The 22,394-nt window shown below is 45.8% G+C and overlaps 1 protein-coding gene across 1 annotated transcript in view; it reads right to left on the bottom strand.

The window, feature by feature from the left end:
* Positions 1-45: 45 nt before the first annotated feature.
* LOC141113847 (ATP-binding cassette sub-family A member 10-like) overlaps positions 46-22,394 on the bottom strand; it is a 95,638-nt gene continuing 73,289 nt past the window's right edge. Inside the window, exons 23-40 of the mRNA XM_073607167.1 lie at positions 18,383-18,520; positions 17,980-18,090; positions 14,567-14,734; positions 12,997-13,110; positions 12,497-12,628; positions 12,291-12,353; positions 12,104-12,195; positions 11,880-12,000; positions 11,364-11,487; positions 11,007-11,098; positions 10,633-10,802; positions 10,230-10,305; positions 3,334-3,428; positions 2,888-3,007; positions 1,898-2,044; positions 908-987; positions 756-811; positions 46-394 (exon numbers count right to left, since the gene is read on the bottom strand). Coding sequence (XP_073463268.1) covers positions 302-394; positions 756-811; positions 908-987; positions 1,898-2,044; positions 2,888-3,007; positions 3,334-3,428; positions 10,230-10,305; positions 10,633-10,802; positions 11,007-11,098; positions 11,364-11,487; positions 11,880-12,000; positions 12,104-12,195; positions 12,291-12,353; positions 12,497-12,628; positions 12,997-13,110; positions 14,567-14,734; positions 17,980-18,090; positions 18,383-18,520 — 1,992 coding nt within the window. The 3' untranslated portion in view covers positions 46-301. The remainder of the gene's footprint in view (positions 395-755; positions 812-907; positions 988-1,897; positions 2,045-2,887; positions 3,008-3,333; positions 3,429-10,229; positions 10,306-10,632; positions 10,803-11,006; positions 11,099-11,363; positions 11,488-11,879; positions 12,001-12,103; positions 12,196-12,290; positions 12,354-12,496; positions 12,629-12,996; positions 13,111-14,566; positions 14,735-17,979; positions 18,091-18,382; positions 18,521-22,394) is intronic.

The following is a 22,394-nucleotide window of genomic DNA, read 5'->3' as shown; positions in this document are numbered from 1 at the left end:
TGGGAAAGGGAACAGATTATCCCAACATATGTGATTTACTTTTTATTTATTTATTAATAAATCGCCAATTTTTTACCGTGGCTGAGCACTCATATATAATATACATGGAGACGAGGGTGTGATATAATGAGTTGAACTCTTATTACTCTGAAACTCAAGGTCACAGACTCTGGAGAACTTCAAGGGATGGTTTCCCCAAGTATGACATTTGATGATTGGATGTTTGGGATGTGTGGAAGCGCTGCACTTTGATGTTTTCTTTTCCATTTATAGTATTTAGCGATTTGTCCGTAGCTCAGCTTTAAATGTCCTCACTGCTGAGTTGCTTCCAACTGAAGGATGATTCCAGGTGGAAGTCTTCTTTCTCCTGCTCCTTGGCCAACTCAAGAAAAACCTGGGAAGAAAACAACATTTAAAGATGAAAAAGCCTTTTTACACACCTTCCAGGCTTCCATCCCATAATACAGCCAGGCAAGTCAGCAAATAAGCTTTTTCCTCCTGCTGTCCCCCGGGAGTTGTGTGAGATCCCTCAATCATCTACCAGGTCAGATCTCCAGGGGCCTGTACAATGTCATCTGAAGATGTCCTCATCCTCCTATAGCCTGCATAGGTATTACCACACTACATCCAATCCATCTCTGGAATGGTCTAATAAAATGCATTTTTATAAAATACCACATTGAAGGAAATGTCATTGTTAAGGTCTCAATAGCAATGAAAAAGCGAGGATGTTCTCTCCAAATCTGTGGTGTCACCTGCTGGAGGGTGGCCTGGGAGAAGCTGTACTCCTCGATGTTATACGTCTTCTTAGCTGTAGAGAGGAAGATACATGAAGGAGGGTCAGTGTAACATCCTGAGGATTCCTTTACAGTCATGGTCATCCTCATCACAGAGTCTACCACCTTACCCTTCTCCAGCTGCAGGAAGGCCTGGGACAGGGACTGGACATTATCCATGGGGATGTTATACACCACCAGCGAGGAGAAACTGCCGAGTAAAGACTGACATAAGTTCACGACCCATCAAACAATTCTACGAGTCTAAGAACGTTAAAGGGAACCTGTCACCTACACATTGATCAGATTACTAAGCAGACAGAATAAAGCTGAGTTTTAAGGGTTGATTTGAATCAGAAAATACCACATTAAGCCACTAGATGGGGCCAAGTATCATAGGAATTTTCTATATTACTTAGCTCCATCCAGTGGTCAAATGCTGTATTCTCCATTTGAAATCAATGATTTATATTTGATGAGCACAGGATACTGTATAGCCTATTTACATTCATTTTTTTCCCCCCAATTCGACAAATAATGAATGTACACACACTGGGCAAATAGCAAATGGAAATGGGAAATTTCATTGATGGGGATGGAGCAATCATTATTTTTAAGATATCTTTTATTTATAGATCCTCAGTATTAATAACATATTGTTAGTATTTATCAGGGATATCTTAGCAAGAAGTTTATTATTAGTATTATTATCAAAGAGTTTATGGAGTTTATTGGTTGCCCATAAAATCCCAATAGAGGATTTAGGAATTGAATGTTAGGTTTTCTTCTTATTACACAGTTTTGATGAATCTAAAAGAGGTTGTACAATCAGGTTGTATAAGGTATGGTCAGCTTAAGGCTTGGGGTCTGCTATTGCTTTGGTTCCAATGACCTGGGGATGCCAAGATCTGTTCTTAGTGAGGATGGAAAGAAACCCAGTAACTTGGCTCCAGGGGTGTATAGTTCTTGGTGTTAATACTGGAGATCTGCTTATGTTTTGATTTACCTTTAGTATTATTTTGTAAATTTAGAAGGATCTACGTACATTTTTTTTTTCAGAGTAAGATTGTGAAGTTGAAGGTAAGGTGTTATTAATAATTAGCCCAGAATAGCCACATTACCTGGTCACATCTTTTTTGGTGGCTTGCGGGAAGAGGCGGAGGACCTCCTGGTGGATCACATCGACCTGCTGGGTGTCCTTTAGTTTGATCTCCAGGAGGTAACCTTTACCAAATTTGCTCTTTAGATGCTGGATGGATCCGATACACCTGGAGGAGGAATGCTGTGAAGTGTTATCTTGTGCCACTGTAACCTTATGCTGGGGCAGCCTTTCTCAACATTTTTACTGAAGAGGAACCCTCAAATTAATTTTCAGATCTCGGGGAACCCCTTCTAAAATGAAATAATCTTGGATCGGTGGAAAGAATGCCCCCCTTACAGACAGCGGAATAAGAGAGAGTAGCAACAAGTATATCAAGCCAACGTGTTTTGGGAGAGAAGGCTCTCACTTTTTCAGGGCTGTTGCTGCATGCTATTAAATGGGAATGATTCCCACGCCGCTTATATATTTGGGAGATTTCAGACAAAAGACTGACAAAGTGTCAGCTGAAGTTGCAGAGGAAACACGTTGGCTTGATGTACTCGCCGCTACTCTCAATAAACGCCTCCTTATCTACCATAAAGCTTGTATTCTTTTGGACACCGAGGGCTCCTTCTTTCTTATTATTCCAAATTTATATGTGGAAATGACCTTAAGACTGTACCAAAAAGGCAACAGCCCAAGCCCAAAGAGGGCTCACCGCCAGTATCCATTATTGGGCACAACCTACTGGAGGAATATCTCCCTACTCACCCACACAATCACCCACCCATGACCAGTGACTGAGCGCGGTCTTCAGCACGCCCTTACAGACAGTGGAAAGATAAGTGGCATTTTTTAGCAGAAATATGTAGGCACCATCAAATGGGAGGTCAATCAGCTCAAGGAATGCCTGGCATTCTCTGTAGGAACCCTGGTTAGGAATGGCTGCACCAGGGGTACATATAATGTTTCAGATCTCTGTGCAATACTGGTATATCACCTGACTCGATCCTGATGTTTGTTCTCTCACCTAAGGTTCCCAGACACCATGATTGCCACGCGGTCACACACAGCCTCCGCCTCCTCCATATAGTGTGTGGTCAGGATGGCGCCTCTCTCCTTGTTCTTAAAGGCCGCTCGGATGGCTCTCCTTCAGTGGACAAGAAATACGATGTCAAAGGGTGAACTGGTCTACAAATTCAGAGTTCCCCTGTGACCACAAAGTAGACGTCTGTATGGTAATAGACTTTGGCTTCGTCTGCCACTGGGAACCTAATTCTAACATAACCGAAGCAAAGCTGGAGGATGACCCACTCCCTGCTGGTTTACTTCACAAACAGCATTGCCATTTAAATTCATCTACATGGATAAGGTCTGGCATCCCCGTGTGGTGCGAAGGGTGCCGGAATCTGGGGACTAAATTTTACCTTATCAAGGTATTGACTCCTCCTTCCATCAGCCTGAGACCAGACTCACCAAAGCCTTTGTTGTCCTTTTGGATCCAGGCCTGTTGAAGGTTCGTCCAGGAGAACAATGGTGGGATTACCCAACATGCTGAGGGCGAAACACACCTAAAGAAGAACAGAGAAGGTCTAAAAGTGCAAACGTAAGTGTGCCAAAATGACCCAGCCATAATGTACAGTATATGTTAACAAAAGAAGTGCCAGATACATTATATGCCAACAATCTATTTGGTATTTGTTTCTTCAGCTTCAAAACTTCTCCTGACCACTCTATTTCACACCAGTAGCTTCTTACTGACAGCATCCACTTCACCAGTTCGTTGTGGTGGACCTCAGTGGCATCATGTGCAGAGCAGTATGTCTATCATCAGACACTGAGATAAAAAAACTGAAAGACACACTAGACAATGTATGGGGGCTTCAGTCGCACATCTCCTTTTATATTATTATTATATTTTTTGCCTAGATTTACATTTTTATGGTGGAGAACAGAGCTGTCTTTTCTGAGCAATCAATGAATATCTCCATCCATGCAGGTCAACTTGAGTCATTGGGCTCCATATACGATTTTTCTTTGAGTTTATTCTTAAACACGGAACATTTTCTACCTTTCCTCCCTGCTGGTTGTCTTGTATTTTTTATCACAAACATTGGTGCCACCCAACCTCACACCATCCCACTCTCTTCTCTGCCTGCCCTTTACTTGTGACATCTTTATCCCTTCTATTCCCCCAAATCATTAGGACAAACACATGAGGCAAAGTGTACCCACAGGTCCATGCTCTGAAGTAAGACCGAAGGTTCGCGCAAACTTTTGAACCCTAATAAAGTCTATGGGACTCGAGCGTTCGAAATAAAAAGTGCTAATTTTAAAGGCTAATATGCAAGTTATTGTCCTAAAAAGGGTTTGGGGACCTGCTCCAGGGGACATGTATCAATGCAAAAAAAAAGTTTTAAAAACTGATGTTTTTTCGGGAGCAGTAATTTTAATGATGCTTAAAGTGAAAAAAAAAGTGAAATATTCCTTTAAATATCGTACCTGGTGGGTGTTTATAGTATGCCTGTAAAGTGGCGCGTGTTTCCTGTGCTTAGAACAGTCCCTGCACAGAATGACATTTGTAAAGGAATAAAAGTCATTTAAAACTGCTTGCGGCTTTAATGTAATGTCGAGTCCCGGAAACATGGATCAAAATCAGTGAGACAAACGGCATGGGTACCCCCCCCAATCCATTACCAGGCCCTTTGGGTCTTGTATGGATACTAAAGGGAACTCCGCACCCAAATTAAAAAAAGGAAAGGCGTGGGGCCCCCAGGCCCTCTATATACTCTGAACAGCAGTATACAGGCGGTGCAAACAAGATAGTGATTGTAGGTTTGTTGTTAAGTAGAATCTGTTTGTAATTTTGAACTGGTACATTTTTAAAGTGTAGCTCCAGCCAAAAAATCTATTTTTAAGCTTTTTGGAAAACATAGGGAAGGGTTATCACCCCTGTGACATTTGTTTTGCTGTCTGTGCACCTCGTCAGAAGATTTCACCTCACTTTCTGTCCCAATGACAAATATTTGACAATTTGGGGTTTTTAGTGAAACAAGGATTGGTGATAAAGCATCAGTGGAGAGGAGACACGTTTTTCCCAGATTAACTCTTACAGGAGAGAATTTCCCTTCCTAGGGGTAGATTTCATCTCACTTCCTGTTGTCTCCTTCCGTTTGCAAGTAGGAGTCATTTGTAAGTTGGATGTTTGAAAGTAGGGGCCTGCCCTATATACTCTGCAGAAATTGGGGCCTTAGGTGTTGGTGTTGCCAGAACACTGTAAGCCCTCACAGTTACTCTTGGTGGGCGCAGGAATGGGCCCGGCTGTGAAATATTAGATCAAGAATTGTAATTACATGCCATTGTTGAACAGTGGTAGGAAAATTGGGCCTTTGGTGGTGGTGGTGCTGGTGCCACAACACTGTAAGTCCTCACAGTTACTCTTGGTGGGCGCTGGAACGGGCCCTGCTGTGAAATATTAGATCAAAAATTGTAATTACACGCCCCTGTTAAACAGGGGCAGAAAAATTGGGCCTTAGCCACTGCTGCCACAACACTGCAAACCCTCACAGATACTATAGTTGGAGCGCAGGAATGAGCCCTGCTGCAAAGTATTGCATCAAAAATTTTAATTATACAGGGGCTGAAAAATTGGGCCTTGGGCACTGGTGGCGGTGCCCAGAACCAAAAATGTTCTTACAAGCTATCAGCATGAAAATTGAGGAGGAAGAGGATTGTCACTCAGCATAACAGGATAGTCACTCAGCATCAGCATAGGCAGTCTTGAAGGGATCTCACATTAAAAAAAAAATTATTCAGTTACATCAGCATCAGGCGCTTGGTAGCTGGTGATACAAGACTGATTCATTTTTATGAAGGTCAGCCGATCAACTGATTCGGTGGACAGGTGCACCCTGTGATCGGTTACAAAGCCTCCAGCAGCACTGAATGTGCCTTCTGAAAGAACGCTGGATGCGGGACAGGCCAGTAGCTCAATTGCATACTGTGCAAGCTCTGGCCAGTGATCCATCCTCAAGACCCAGTAACCCAGAGGATTTTCGGTGGGAAAGGTGTCCAATTCTGATCTTGCCCCTAGGTAATCCTGCACCGTGTGAATCAGACGCTGGAACCGATCAGACCTTGGGGCTATGGACTAAAAAATTGTCTGAACACATCGGTCAGATGGCCACCTTCTCCACCGCTCCTTCTGTGACTGACCAAAGCCTCAGCAACACGTTGTCCAGGAGGACCAGGAAATTGTAACCTCCCAGGCTCTGGAAACGCGTTGCACAAACCTTTCTGCAAGGCCTCCCGAAGATGTGTCATCCTTTGCTCCCTCTGCGACGGCGAGATAAGGTTCGCAACCTTACTCTTGTTACGTGGATCAAGGAGGGTTGCCAGCTAGTAATGATCCCTCCCCTTGATACCACGAATACGAGGATTCTTCCGCAGGCTTTGCAGGATCAGGGAGGCCATGCAGCGTAGGTTTGCTGAGGCATTCGGTCCAGAGTCCTCTGGGTCACTAAGGACGACATGTACGCAGCCATCTCCTCCCAGCCACGTACAAGTCCATGGGTTTCTTCGGACTGTAAATGATCCCTTGAAGACTGCTGCTGATGCTGAGTGCCAGACTCCACCTCCATGCTGACACAATCCTCCTCGTCCTCTTCCTCAGTGATCGGCGGGCACGCAGGAACACTGTCTGGATAAAGGGGGCCTTGAGAGGTAAGGAAGTCCTCCTCTTCCTCCCTCTGTTCTGCCTCAAGTGCCCTGTCCATTATTCCAGGCAGCGTGTGCTACAACAAGTAGACAAGAGGGACAGTGTCACTGATGCATGCACTGTCACTGCTCACCATCCTCGTGGCCTCCTCAAATGGTGACAGGAAAGTACATGCATCCCTGATCATAGCCCACTGGCGTGGGGAAAAAAAAAAAAACAAGCTCCCCTGACCCTGTCTTGGTGCCATAGTCGCATAGGTACTCATTGATGGCCCTCTGCTGCGTGTGCAGCTGCTGCAGCATGGCTAACGTTGAGTTCCACCTGGTGGGCATGTCACAGATTAGGCGGTTCTTGGGCAGGTTAAATTCCTTTTGGAGGCCAGCCAGCCGAGCACTGGCAGCATATGACCTGCGGAAATGCATACAGACTTTCCTGGCCTGCCTCAGGACATCCTGTAAGCCAGGGTACCTGCCCAAGAACCGCTGCACCACCAAGTTAAGGACGTGAGCCAAACAGGGCACATGGGTCAGTTGTCCCTGTCGAAGGGCGGAGAGGAGGTTGGTGCCATTGTTGCAAACCACCATTCCTGGCTTAAGCTGGCGTGACGTCAACCACCTCTGAACCTGCCCCTGCAGAGCTGACAGAACCTCTGCCCCAGTGTGGCTCCTATACCCCAAGCACACCAGCTCAAGCACCGCATGGCATCTTTTTGCCTGCGTGCTTGCGCAGCCCCTTGAATGCCTATGGAGCACCGCTGGTTCCGAGGACAAATCAGCACAGGAAGAGGCCATGGAGGAAGAAGAAAAGTAGGGGGTGGAGGAGAGAGATGTGGCAGAATCACCACTAGTAGAATTTTGGAAGTGTGGTGGCGGAACAACCTCCAACACTACTGCACCCTGTCCTGAATCCTTCCCAGCTGCCAGAAGAGTCACCCAGTGCGCGGTGAGAGATAGGTAACATCCCTGTCCATGCCTGCTGGATCATGAGTCAGCGGTAATATGCACCTTACCGCTGACCGCCCTGTCCAGCGAGCCCAAGACATTGCCTTCCACATGCCGGTAGAGAGTCAGAATCGCCTTCTGTGAGAAAAAGTGGCGTTTGGGAACCTGCCACATTCCACAAACTCACGGAAGGGGGCAGAGTCTACCAACTGAAAAGGCAGCAGCTGAAGTGCTAGTAGTTTAGCCAAGCTAGCATTCAACCGCTGGGCATGTGGATGGCTGGGAGCAAACTTCTTTCAGCGGTGCAGCAGCTGGGGCAGGGAAATTTGCCTGGTACAATCTGACGTCGGTGTACCGATAGCAGATTGCCCACAAGTACTTGGCTGTGACACACCTAATTCTACACCTTCATTCCTCTCAGTGCAGGTTTCAGAGAGGACTGAAGGTATAGTGGGGTTGGAGATCCCAGCTGATGAGGAGCAAGGAGAGGTCTGCTTTGTTCTTTGGTGTGGGTCTTTTAGGTACGCTTGCCAACGAACTGCATGGCAGGTCAACATATGTCTGGTCAAGCATGTGGTGCCCAAGCGGGTGATGTTTTGGCCACGCGAGATATGCTTGAGACATATGTTGCAAATAGCAGCGGTGCGATCTGATGCACTTGTCTCAAAAAAGGCCCACACCAAAGATCTTTTGGAATAACGCACAGAGACAGCAGCGCCCTGCACATGCGGAGCTCTGCAGTGTGATGCAGTCAGTGTGCTGCCCTTAAGCTGGCCCCCTGGAGGGCATCCTGCCTCGTTGGAGATGTGCCTCCTCCTCCTCTCTTCTATCAGGCACCCACGTGGAGTCAGTGACTTCCTCATCATCCCCTCCCTCCTCATCACTGGAGCAAAGCTGGCAGTATGCTACAGCTGAGGGAACATGACTGACAGATTGCTGTCCTTCTTGGGCAACCCCTCTCTCTGGGCTCACGTTACTGCCTTCCTCTAGCTGGGTACCATCATCGGAGCCTTCAAAACGCTGGGCATCCTCCTGGAGCATGTACCCAACACTGTGGTCGAACAGTTCGGGGGACTCCTCAGGAGGACATAGTGGGGCTAGGGAAGAAGTGACTGACACCATTGAGCCGAAGGAAGAGGCCACGTTGGCAGCTGCTTTGCCAGACAAAGTACCCTGAGCCTGGGTGAGAGAGGATGAGGAGGATGAGGACGGTTTGGTCATCCACTCTACTAAGTCTTCGGCATGTTGCGGCTCAACATGGCCAGCTGCCGAAATAAAGGAAAAGCGTGTCCCATGGCCACATGCTGATGAGGATGCACCGTGTCCACGATCAGCACTGTTGCCGCTAGACACAGAGTCTGCTTGCCCTCTTTTATTGGCTTGTAACTGTCTGCCTCTCCTTGTTGTCCTTCCAGATATACTAATGGCCTGCAGTGAGATGTAGCTGCACAAAGCTGGGATGTGTATATATACTGATTATACTGCAGCTAGCAGAATCAACTGCATGCCTGTAGTATTATTAGTATGAGAACCCCAGCAATTTTTCTTCAGGTAGCTTTAGGTGCACACTGTGCAGAGAACACAGTACACCAATGCCCTGTACACACGATCGGACATTCCAACAACAAAATCCATAGATTTTTTCCGACGGATGTTGGCTCAAACTTGTCTTGCATACACACGGTCACACAAAGTTGTCGGAAAATCCGATCGTTCTGAACGCGGTAACGTAGAACACGTAGGTCGGGACTATAAACGGGGCAGTAGCCAATAGCTTTCGTCTCTTACTTTATTGTGAGCATGTGTGGCACTTTGTGCGTTGGAATTGTCCACACACGGTCGGAATTTATGCGAACGGATTTTGTTTTAGTAAAATTTTATAGCCTGCTCTCAAACTTTGTGTGTCGGAAATTCTGATAGAAAAAGTCAGATGGAGCCCACACACAGTTGGAATTTCTGACAACAAGCTCCGATCGCACATCTGCAGAGGACACAGTACACTAACTGTAAATACTGTAAAAACACCTGCCTTCCTGTCAGTAGGAAGAGAATAATAAGAACGGATCTAGCTAAACTGAATACAGTATATATATATATATATATATATATACACACACACACATATAAATAACACCTGGGATGCATATATATATACAATACACTGTAAGTGCAGCTACCTGCCTACTCTATCTAACTTAAATCAAATGGCACTGTCTCTCTGTCTAGCTCTCTCCGCTGCCGCAACACACTACACAAGGCCGCCACGCAGGCGGCCTTATATAGTGTGGGGCGTGTACTAAACCCCCTGAGCAATAATTGGCCACCCTGGCTTTGGCCTATTACGGCTCTCTGTACAGGTGGTGTTGTGATTGGCCAAGCATGCGGGTCATAGTGCATGCTTGGCCAATCATCAGCCAGCAATGCACTGCGATGCCGAGTGAATTATGGGCCATGACGCGCCACTTGAATTTGGCGCAAACGGCCCATAACGTTCGCAATTCGACGAATGGTCAAACAGGTGATGTTCGATTTGAACATGGGTTCGACTCGAACTCGAAGCTCATCCCTACTCTGAAGGCCTGATGTCCATGCTTGCTTTCAATATTCAGACCATGATATGGCAACAATGCCAAACCATACAACACCAAGCCTGAACCAGTGTTCTACTAGAATGCCATTCCTTTCAGTCAACACCATCCAAGACAACGACCCACCTTTCTGGAGACCCCGGCTGACAGCCTATTGGTGGGTTTTTGCAGATGATCCTTCATCTCCAGAGCTTCGGCCACCCTACAAAGACAATAGCAATCTAGTTACGCCATATAGAACCAAGTTATTTATGAAGATGTTTGTATGGAAAACAAAATCTATAATGAACAAGGGTGAGCCATCTGAAGAAAGAGTGGGACAGAACCGTTCTTTGACAAATATGAGCAACAGTGATGCAAGAAAGTTTAAAATGGTTTATTTTATGCCACCATGTAGACAAGATAAGGCCAAAGTTACATCAGATTAGAAGGGGGAACTGTCAATGACAAACAATATGGTAGACAGCAGAGGAAGTGGGGCCAGGCAACACCTGATCATGATGAAGATTTGACGCATGACTCAATTTACCGTTTGATAGCGCTGTCTGTGTCTTCTTTCTTCATGCCCTTGATGGCGCCGTAGATCTCCAGATGTTCCTTCACAGTGAGGTTGGGCCACAAGGGATTGTGTTGGGAGCAGTAGCCCAGTGTTGCAGAGTAATCAGTCCCGTGAGGGTCTTTTGCATTACCCAGAACCACCTGTAGTCAGGTAAGGTGAGATACAACATGTCAAATGAGCCCATTATGGGAATGACACCTGCCCAGCTCTACAATTTTTTTTTGTGGGGTCAATTAGTTACTGTCGTGGTCCACCCTAAAACAACAACTAGTCTTAGAAGTTCCTCCAGAACTCGAGTACACAAGCTCTGAAGCCCTCCATTGCCTGCCAATTTTCATCCTCACCTGTCCAGCCGTTGGCTTCAACTCTCCCGCCAGTATCAGCACAGATGTAGTCTTGCCGGCTCCGTTGGGGCCCAGAAGCCCCAGGACTTCACCTTTTGAAGAAAAAGATTTGAACAAAAACTGTTGCAAAATTCACCGGACCGCTTTTACAAAAGTATCTCAAGAGAGAATTGTCTGCATTTCCTCCTACCAACCAATCAGATCCTTTGCTTCATTCATTCTACTAGAAACAATGCAAGAGGAACTATCATCTTTTCATTATTTTTAGAGCTAAATAAAGAAGGGAAGAGCTGCAAACAACTGAAGCAATAAACATTTTCTTTCCATGTTCGGGGTCAGACTCTAGGAGAAATTTACCTTTCTTGACACAGAATGAAGTGTTCCTGATGGCCGTCCTCTTCTTCTTCTTCCCAAAACATCTGCAGATACCTGACCTCTCCTTAAACTCTTTGCGCAAAGCGTCTACGAGGATGGTCGGCCTCTTAAAGAGGAAAAGCACAACTTAAGAAAAATCAATATTTTTCACTTTCTTCAGTTCTTGTCTCTGCCCATGGCATTAACTGGAGTAGCGAGACTATCTTTTCTGAGGCCACAATTATTTCCTCGTGTGGTCCCACCCAAATCAAGTCTGTAGTTTATGTTCTTGCATAAACAAATGTAACACTTCACAAACTGTGAAGGAACTTTGTTTTATCTGGCCAGGAAATAGGACCGTCTGTTGTCACTCAGTAAGCAGCGCAGTCACTCCTACTGAAAGCCAAATGCGCACATTCAAATGGTGCGAAGGGCTTAAGTTGAATTTTAATATAAAACATGATTGTACTGTGTGTATTTAGTCTAAAAACATACATTTAGCCAGACGTCCAACATTACCTCTTCCTCTTGATCTGTCGTTTTTAAGGTGTTAACCCTTTCTCTCTCTGCCAGGACCTCCTCATCAGCATCCTCCAGCTGCTCGGGATTCTGGGTAAAGGGATGTTCTCTACTGGTAAATCTAATTGTAGAGGTGAAAGTGTCAAACCCCATATTGGCTGTGTGTTCCCCTCTGGCTGTAGTTCCTCTTTTACCACATATATTTTCATGTTTTACTGACCCACCTGAACACTGGATCTTGTGTTAAGCTCCTCGTTCCGAACTTCCATTCTAAGAACCACAGGAGGCCCCAAATTGTGACAATTTGAAGGTACGGCTGAAAGGGAGGCAGAGAACATCAAGTGTTTGGAGAAAATTCAAATTTTGTGGTGTAGAGTAATGGGACAATTATAGAAGATTATAGAACCTTACAATGAGCAGATGGATGTACACTGCTTGTTCGGTGTGCTTATCGTTACGCAAAAAATAGATAACCTATAAAAGAATGTGACTTTTATCAGTTCATTATGTCTGCACAAATCTCCTCCTGTCATGTACTATACAGTGATTTCTCATCATACTGTTGTATCTTGACTACTTTCTGTACTAAGAAATGAAACGTATACATTAATACTTACCAACTGAAAAAAAAAGGCCCATAAGTTGCTGGGTGGCACCAGGAACAAGAAGGTGAAATAGATTCCCTGGAGTATGGAAGCGGTGTCCTCATAGTATAGAGCAGGTAAAAACATTGAACTGATGAGGTTAGACTGCCGGAAAGAGAGATGAGGATAAACTATCAGACTTATTCCGAGGACAGACGGACAAGAGCACTTTGATAATATGGTGACCATGTTGGGGGCATAAACTAGACGAGCAATAAAACACATTTATGTACTGCACCTCTAAGCTGGAAGCACAGCAAGGTTATGTAGTAAGCAAAGACTATGGGGCCACATGTGAACAAAGATTTGGGAAGGGTACAAGTAACCCTTAGAAGAGTGTGAATGGTGAAGACCAGGCGTCTTCTGATGGGAGTCTGTCATCTAAGCCATGTCTGCTGAAGAACTAATGTGTCCCATAGATCTCCTTCAAGAAAACCTCCTTAATCTGCGCATCTGACATCTTATATACTTACCAAAATGAAGAAGAAAGACCATCGGTCCTCATTAATTTTTCTCTTCCCAAGAAGTAATGCAATTAGATAAACGTAGAGGACTACAGCCATCCCATAACCAAAAATGTGCACAACCTGCAAAAAAAAAAAAAAAAACACAACTTAACACAATGCAGTTAAGGAGAATACAAATGGAGGACACCCCAACGTGATTGGGCAAATCCCAAGATGAGCAGAAACAAACCAAGATAACAAGGATAACCCCAGGTGAGCAGGTACCGCTCAAGGTGAGTGGAAACACCTTAAGATAAACAGGATAACCCCAGGTGAGCAGGCTTCTCTCAAGGTGACTGGGGATATCCTAAGATAACCAGAAGAACCCCAGGTGAACAAGCTCCTTTCAAGGTGAGTGGAAACACACCAAGATAAACAGTATAATCCCAGGTGAGCAGGCACCTCTCAAGGTAAGCAGGAACATCCCACGAAAACCAGAAGAACTTCAGGTGAGCGGGCACCTCTCAAGGTGAGCAGAAACTCCCCAAGATAACCAGAAGAACCCCAGGTGAGCAGGCAGCTTCCAAGGTGAACAGAAACACCCCAAGATAAACAGGAAACCCCAGGTGAGCAGGCACCTCTGAAGGTGAGCTGAAGCACCACAAAATAAACAGGATAACACCAGATGAGCAGGCACCTCTCAAGGTGAGTAGGAACACTCACGCTGAGCTGGCAAATCCCAAGCTATGTAGGAACATCCCAAGATCAGCAAGAAAACTCCACCTATTTGTTTTCTTTTTTGGGGGGGGGGGGATACATTTTTATTAGTTTCCCCACCTCTTAAAGTGAACAGACACCTCCCATATATCTAGGGAACAAGCCAACGTAAGCGAACATACTACAAGGTCCACAGGCAAATGCAGTGGTGAGTGGGCACATCAAAAGGAAAACAGAGACTTTTTAAAGAAACGTGGGTATACAGTATGAAAACACTACAAGGTGAGTGGGAACACCCATGCTAAGCAGGCACAAAGGTTAGCAGGAACTCTCCAAGAATCGAAGGTACATCCTAAAGTGAGTGAGAACATCCCAAGGTGAGTGAGCACATCCCAAGGTGAGCAAGAACATGGCGAAGTGAGTGGTCACATCCCTAGCTGAGAGAACCCCCCCAGGGTGAGTGGGAACACCCATAGTGAGCTGGCACTCCTTAAAATGAGTAGGGACACCTTGTCATAGACAGATACATCCCAAAGTGAGTATGGACAACCCAAGGTAAGTAGAAACATCCCATGGTGCGCAGGAACACCCATAGGGAGTGGGCACACCTCACAGTGTGTGGTACACCCCAAAGTGAGCAGATACATCCCACTGAGAGTGGGCACATCACATGGCAAGCAAGAACACCCCAAGGTGAGTGGGAGCACCCAGAGTGCCGTGCTGGGTTGGAGCACAACTGGAAACATCGGTCAAAGTTCTCAATGGACACAGAAGAAGCCAGACTAAGTGAAATATCAATGATGAATGGTACGATTCTTTCCTTTAATAACTTACTGTTTTGGAACCCTGATTAAACAGTTACATGACTATGGAAACTCACAAGCATCCCCAGATCCCAAACTGGAGGAAACTTTCTAAAGAACACAAAGGGGATGCTAAATATAATGAAAAGCAGCAGCCAGTAGAGGGTGACGTCCACCAGGGCTTGTCCACACCAGTACGCGGAGGGGAAGAGGCCAGACAGGCGCATCTGGGAGCGAACTTTATTCTGGAAAAGAGAAAGAGGAAGACATGATAAGGGCTGATGGCCAACAAATAGACACAAAATTAATTATATTGCTCACATTTTTTGTACAAGACCAATCAACACAAATACAGCTCAAATCAATCAGACACTGATGACGGAAAGATCCAATGTATTTGACCCATATGGATTTTTTGGAAATCTTTTAATTACATAAACTGCTCAATACACAGATGGAATATATATATATATATATATATATATATATATATATATATATATATACACACACACACACAGTATGTGAGCTTTTATATCCACCAAAGATTTGTGTTTCCAGTCCTGATCATTACACAGATGTGCCGCACAGCACAGTCCTGTCTGAGAGGGGAGAAGACCTGATTATTCTTTGCTGCTGTAGAGGGATATGCTTTGTTCATATTTCACGCCTGAGGTTTACATCCACTTTAATGACCATCACAGATCAACAGCAAAGCTGCCGCTGATCTGTTACTTACATTCTCACAAACCAGCAGACAAGGCGATCTGCTGCTTACAATTCTACAGACCAGCTGAAATGCTGATCTGTTATGTGCAGTTCCACGAGCATGTAGTCTGGACCTGGCAGTGTTCTCAGGGCCAGATTTCCTACAAGGCCACCGAGGCCAGGCCTCGGGGCGGCAGTGGTCCGGGGGGCCGCCGCCCCCCCTTTCGGGCTGCCCGTTAAAGTCCATTAGGGGCACCGGTGCCCGTAGAAAAGATGGCCGCGAGCCGGCCACGCAACTGCGCATGCTCCGTTCCGAAGCCGGCCGGGCTTGGGAAAGCTTGTACATGCTCGGCAGTAGCGTGATTGCGCCGCCCGGTGCCATTTTTGAAAAAGATCGAGAGTAGATCTCCAACCTGTGGGCCGCGGCGCCTCTGCTGCCGGGCCACGGAGGAGACAAGTAATGTCAGCTGTGCGGCGGCGGGGGAGAGAGATGACATCTCTCATTGTCCACACCGCTGTTCCGCCCTCCTCCATCTGGTGGCAGGCATAGTGGCAAGTGACATCTAAATCTGGTGACAGGCATAGTGGCAAGTGACATCTCCATCTGGTGGCAGGCATAGTGGCAAGTGACATCTCCATCTGGTGGCAGGCATAATAGCAAGTGACATCTCCATCTGGTCGCAGGCATGGTGGCAAGTGACATCTCCATCTGGTGGCAGGCATAGTGGCAAGTGACATCTCCATCTGGTGGCAGGCAGAGTGGCAAGTGACATCCCCATCTGGTGGCAGGCAGCGTGGCAAGTGACAAGCATTGGTGACAAGTGACACGCTCAGGGCTCCCAATGGTTCTGGTGCCGGGGGTGATTGAAGCACTATTGTAATCATTATATTTTACATGTCAATTTGTAACATATAGTGCACTTTTGATTGTATTGAATCACTTTTATTCAGTTTTGAAGTATTTTTTGTCTATTTGCTGGCCATTGAGAGATGGCTCAAGCCTAATTCACTGTTTTCATACCCTTTACTATTTACACATACAGCGCTACACTATATATTTTCTGTTAATTTACTTCTACCTGTGTCTTAGAGGCATGTTAGCTGCTTATTGTGTAACCATTTTTTATAAGATCATTGGAGCAGCGCTGTACTTATTCCCCAGTGATTGAAGCACTAACACCAGCCATCGCCCTAAAAAATTGCCCGCGAAAAATCCTTACCCCTCGCACGCTTGCCCTGAAGTATTTTCAGTCTGTACAATTAAAGCCAGTTATTTTCAGTGTTCTGGTGTGTTGATATATGTTTTTAATTGATCTATTGTAGCAGTCATCGATAAAGGACGAGAATGGTGGGGGGTGTGTGTGTGTGTGTGTGGCATTGAAGGACCTGGCCTTGGGGCGGCAAAGGGAGTAAATCTGGGCCTGAGTGTTCTGACACTTTTAGGTGTCACCTGATTTTACCTACTGTAGTTTCTCCCCAGTATATCATTCAGCTCCATTATTTATGTTGTGTCAGGACCAGGAATTGAACCTACAACCTCTATGGTGTCTTCTCTCTGGGCTCTTCTCACTGTGCAACCTGAGATGCTGGACAGTCCTTTGTCTGATCTCTGAGTACAATCTTGCCTTGTCTCTTGTTTCTGGTGAACCTTAAAATCTTTGCTCCTCCCATGAAGATCCTGACTTAAGCCATGTCCCTGTACTTCCTGTTTGCCAGATTATTGTGTTCTTTCCAGCAGATATCTCACTCTTTTATGTACCCGCAGCTCTCCTTATTTCCATTACCACACTTCAGATCCGGTCCTGACACTGAGCACAACTTAAATAGTGGTGTTTAATGATATACTGCTGAGAAACTACAGTAGGTATAATCAGGTGAGACCTAAAATTGTGAGACTATTGTCAGGTCTGCACAGACTACATGCTCGTGGAACTGCAAGTAACAGATCAGCTTTGCAGTTGGTCTGTAGAATTATAAGGAGCAGGTTCAGATCCTGGGCCTGACACTCAGACTAGTAATCTTTGCCTGAGCACTAGGCTATCCCAAGCCCTAGACATCCCTTCCAAGAGGTCCTAGCTCTAGTTCCTAACCTCATGGAATTGATTTTAGTCACCCCTGTGTGTTTGGTCCCTTGCATTCCCTTTGACCCCAGTGTACCTACTTCCTGCCTGTTTTCTTATTAGAGTGGCAGACCTCCCTTGCATTGACATAATCTCTCGCTCTCTGGATTGAAGATTTGACCCTTGGCTTGTAGTCTGGTTCATCTTTGGTCGCCATGCCCTTTCAACCCTCTCAGGTAAGATCCGTGGCTCTGATGCCTGGACGGATCCATGGTTCAATCCATTATGCTTCTGTACCATGCTCCGATGTGCTCCACAGTCTAACCTCTTCCCTGCATCATATCTACACCACCATCACCAGAACACTTCTGAGGTCATCTGCCCATGATGGCGCACATTAGAGCAGGTTAAACCTGAAGGCCACTGATGAAGACTGACTGCTGCTTAGACTCCCCCACCCATGAGGATCCTGAGTCACCTACTTACACATGAGCTTCATCTCCACCTAACCTGAAGTTGGCACAGTGGACCCATGAACTCCATAGCCACACAAGAAAGCCGAGAAGCACAGAGACCCAGTGATGACATCATAGTGTAGATGTATTTCATCTGTGTACTTAGCTGATTACCCAGAGTTTGGTTTTAACCATTAATTGTCCAATATATTCATGTGATTATAAATGCTTCTAAATTTAAATGGTGACAGATGAGGGAATACTTACTTTTACATCCTCCGTACTACTCATTGTAAAGTGGGGGGCAAGTCCAGAGGCAAATAATATTAGAAAAGATTTCACATAGTGGTACTCAATCATTAGAAGAGAGATGTTGTCCTGGGGAGAGAAAGAAAGAACATCTCAACTAGATGGCGTTGTAGACTAAAAGTGGTTCCATTTAAGGAGAGTGCGGAGCCATATTTGAGGCCACATAGACACAACTTGCTGGTCACTGTTTAGGTAGAGAGTAAACAGAAGTATCTGATTGGCTGTAGCAGTAATTTTCCCCGGTATATTTATGGGGTGCTCTGTGTTTTTAGGGGGAACCAATTTTTAGGTGTATTGGGGTTCCAGTCTCAGCATTCAGGAAAAGACATAAATGTTGGGGAGCCTCCAGAGAGGTACTCACAGGTGTGATGGGGTCGTTCCACACCCTGATCCGCCCCGTGGAGTTATAGATCCTCATAAAGGCGTTACTGATAATATTAACCAATACCGGTAGACTATTATGTGCTCGGGGGTTTCCGATTATTCTGAAATTGTAACCCTGAAAAATAAACATAGAAAATGTGATCAGTGATCTCTGTACAACACTACGGTATATGTCAGAGCTATAACAATGTATTATAATAATAATAACAGTGTGTGACTGTGGGAGGGACATTAGAGTGTCATTTTTGTTTATTAAAAAAATCATACAAACATACAACTTATTAATAAAAACATATTTTCATAAAAATAAATAATAACTAAACAATACAAAACCCCGAACCTCAACTTAAACACAATCCAGGCTAAGAAACATTTTGAGATTTAACTGCCATCAGGATGCTTTAGATACACGCTTCTTAGTTTGCTCACCCCCCCCACCCACTCAGAGACCCTACACATTTTATTATTCTCTGCGATTCCTCCTCCATAGAAGTCACCGACTTCTCAGCAGATGAACCCTTACCCTCCACTGCAGAATACACCTCAAACGTATTTGATACCTCCACCCTCACGGATTCCAAACCCCCCACCCCCCATTAACCCACCCCTCCACATAATTTACCCCGACTTCCACATCATTCACCTTACATTCTGCACCAGCCACTCCCATCCACCCCCCCCCCCCCACCATCATCCAATCCAACACCCCCTCCACCCCTCAGTGTCTACTGACCACCAGCCGCACTTCTGCCACGCTGAGGAAGAGGGGTTGGCACAACCATACATTCTGGTCCAGCACCCTCCACTGCACTAGAAGAAACAATAGGTGCGGACCCAGACTTGACAACCACACTTTTGACACTGACTGGGGAACCACAGACTGGGGGGACACTGACATCACAAAGGGCCTCACAGACACAGATTCTGACAGGACAGAGACACTAGGATTCCCTGGTACAACCTCAGCCAACCCAGACTCTTCCTTATCCAGACGGAAGAACTCCTCCTCTAGCTCAGGCTTATTGTGCAAAGCCTCAGGGCACTGGCTATAAGGGTGACCAAACTTATCATATAGGTTACATTTAATGATCCTACAGTCCTTCGCCAGATGCCCCACAAAGAGCACTTCTGTTCTGGACAGGAAGAGGAGAAATGTCCCTTGGCTCCACATTTATAGCACAGTTTAGGTTGACCAGGGTAGAAGATGGTAATCCTATCTCTACCCATAAAGACAGAGAAGGGCAAATGCTTGACCACATTCTCACACACAATTAACCTCATTGACACTCACCACCCACCCGTCCAGATTCCTATATCATCCATAATCTTTTTTAGGGGGCACAAAGTTTCACCAAACCTCCTCAACCAGACCCATAAATTCTCAGGGGGTATAGACTCATTCCTTGTCAGGCTAGTCACATTTTTTATCAAGGGCTGTCGTGAGACAACTTTGGGGACAAGCCGCTTCCAGACCGGCTGGCCCCTATATACATGCTCATACCGCTCCCAAAACAGATCCAGTGACTCTGGACGCACAAATGACAAATTCTATTCATAGGAACCTGCCGGACTGATAAGGGCATAAATATCCTCCGCCCATGGCTAGGACCCTATCCACAACCACCCTCCTGAGAGGTGGAATATCTCCTCCTTCCCACCTGAGCTGTACCACATTCCTGCGCTTAATGGAGGAAGGTGCGTTAGGTGAAAGTCGCGCAACTGGCTCCCTTCCAGCAGTAGCATGACTTTGTCCCGACACAGCCTTAGCATAACTCCTAACTGGGACAGATGACACATCAACTGGCTGTGTAGGAACCTCTGAAATCTGGTTTGGTAAATTACCCACCACCTGATCCTCCCTCCTCCCCTCCAGCACAATAGTCCCACTCACCATAGTCCCAGAAGTACCACATTTACCAGCAGTCTCGTCATCAAGTAAAGTCTTCCGTTTAGAAAAAACACCAGCTGTTTCAGCGTTCATACGGCCCTCCTGCTCTGCAGTTTCAATGTTCATGCAACATTCCTGCTCTGCAATCTTATGCCCTGTACACGGTCTGATTTTCCAATGGAAAATGTTTGATGGGAGCATCTTGTCGGAAATTCCAACCGTGTGTAGGCTCCATCAGACATGTATCCACCCTCTGGCTGGTACTGGCACAGGCACTCTCCTTCAGCTGTTGGAATCACTCCACATTCTCATACTTCTCCTTGAACACACTGCTGCTTTGCTTCAGAGAGGCGACCAACTTCTCTTGCTTTTTCAGTGCCTCCTCCAGAGACTTCAGCTTGGATACTTCCCTCTTACTGCTCCCAGACTTACTATGCAGGGACTTCTTTTTCCTGAAATCTTCTTTCATGACAGCAAGCTTCTGTTCCTCCTTAGTAATGTGGCAAAGTCTGTTCACCACTCTATTCTGGAAGACTGGTAAGGACTCCCCTTGCATAGGGACAGGCCCAGGATCCACTGCAGCTTGAGCACATGGAGTAGACCTCAGTGCCTCTGGAGAACCTCCACCTTCGTCTTCCCCAGCATTGTCCATGCTTGCCTGGGAAAAGCCTGCAGGACAGGCGCCAGGCTTGCTGCCTCTCCCAGCTGAGACCAAAGCAGAATGAGCCAACAGCACCCTGTAGAACAGCACCACCTGGTGGAGAAGCTCCTCTGGTGCAGAGACTGATGTGACTTGCTCAGTGATCTCTGTACAGCACTGCGTTATATGTCAGAGTTATATAAATGTATAATAATAATAGTTTGTGACTGTACCAGAGGAGCTTACACTCTAATGCCCCCCCCCCCCCCCACAGAGACTGATGTAACAGACTCAGTGTTCTCTGTACAGCACTGTGGTGTATGTCAGAGCTATAAAAATGTCTAATAATAAAAATAGTGTGCGACTATGGGGGAGGGGACATTAGAGTGTAAGCTCCTCTGTACAGACAATGATGTGACTGGCTCAGTGTTCTCTGTACAGCACTGTGGTATATGTCAGAGCTATATACATTGCCTTGAAAAAGTATTCATACACCTTTTTTCCACATTTTGTCATGTTACAACCAAAAACGTAAATGTATTTTATTGGGATTTTATGTGATAGACCAACACAAAGTGGCTCATAATTGTGAAGTGGAAGGAAAATTATAAATGTTTTACAAATAAATATGTGAAAAGTGTGGGGGGGGGGGGGCATTTGTATTCAGCCCCCTTTACGCTGATACCCCTAACTAAAATCTAGTGGAACCAATTTCCTTCAGAAGTCACCTAATTAGTAAATAGAGTCCACCTGTGTGTCATTTAATCTCAGTATAAATACAGCTGTTCTGTGAAGCCCTCAGAGGTTTGTTAGAGAACCTTAGTGAACAAATAACATCAGGAAGGCCAAAGAACACACCAGACAGGTCAGGGATAAAGTTGTGGAGAAGTTTAAAGCAGGGTTAGGTTATAATATCCCAAGCTTTCAACATCCAACGGAGCACTGTTTTAATCCATCATTGGAAAATGGAAAGAGTATGGGACAGCTGCAAACCTACCAAGACATGGCCGTCCACCTAAACTGACAGGCCGGGCAAGGAGAACATTCATCAGAGAAGAGCCAAGAGGTCCATGGTAACTCTGGAGGAGCTGCAGAGATCCACAGCTCAGGTGGGAGAATCTGTCCACAGGACAACTATTAGTCGTGTTCTCCACAAATCTGCCCTTTATGGACGAGTGACAAGAAGAAAGACATTGGTGAAAGAAAGTCATAAGAAGTCCTGTTTGTAGTTTGTGAGAAGCCATGTGGAGGACACAGCAAACATGTGGAAGAAGGTGCTCTGGTCAGATGAGAACAAAATTCAACTTTTTGGCCTAAAAGAAAAACGCTATGTGTGGGGGGAAAACTAACACTGCACATCACCCTGAACACACCATCCCCCCCCCCCCCCGTGAAACATGGTGGTGGCAGCATCATGTGGTGGGGATGGTTTTCTTCAGCAGGGACAGGGAAGCTGGTCAG

Source organism: Aquarana catesbeiana, linkage group LG12 (genome assembly GCF_042186555.1).
Source record: "Aquarana catesbeiana isolate 2022-GZ linkage group LG12, ASM4218655v1, whole genome shotgun sequence".
NCBI lineage: Eukaryota > Metazoa > Chordata > Amphibia > Anura > Ranidae > Aquarana > Aquarana catesbeiana.
The sequence above is the reverse complement of the archived record's forward strand: the minus strand, read 5'-3'. Positions and strand labels throughout refer to the sequence as shown.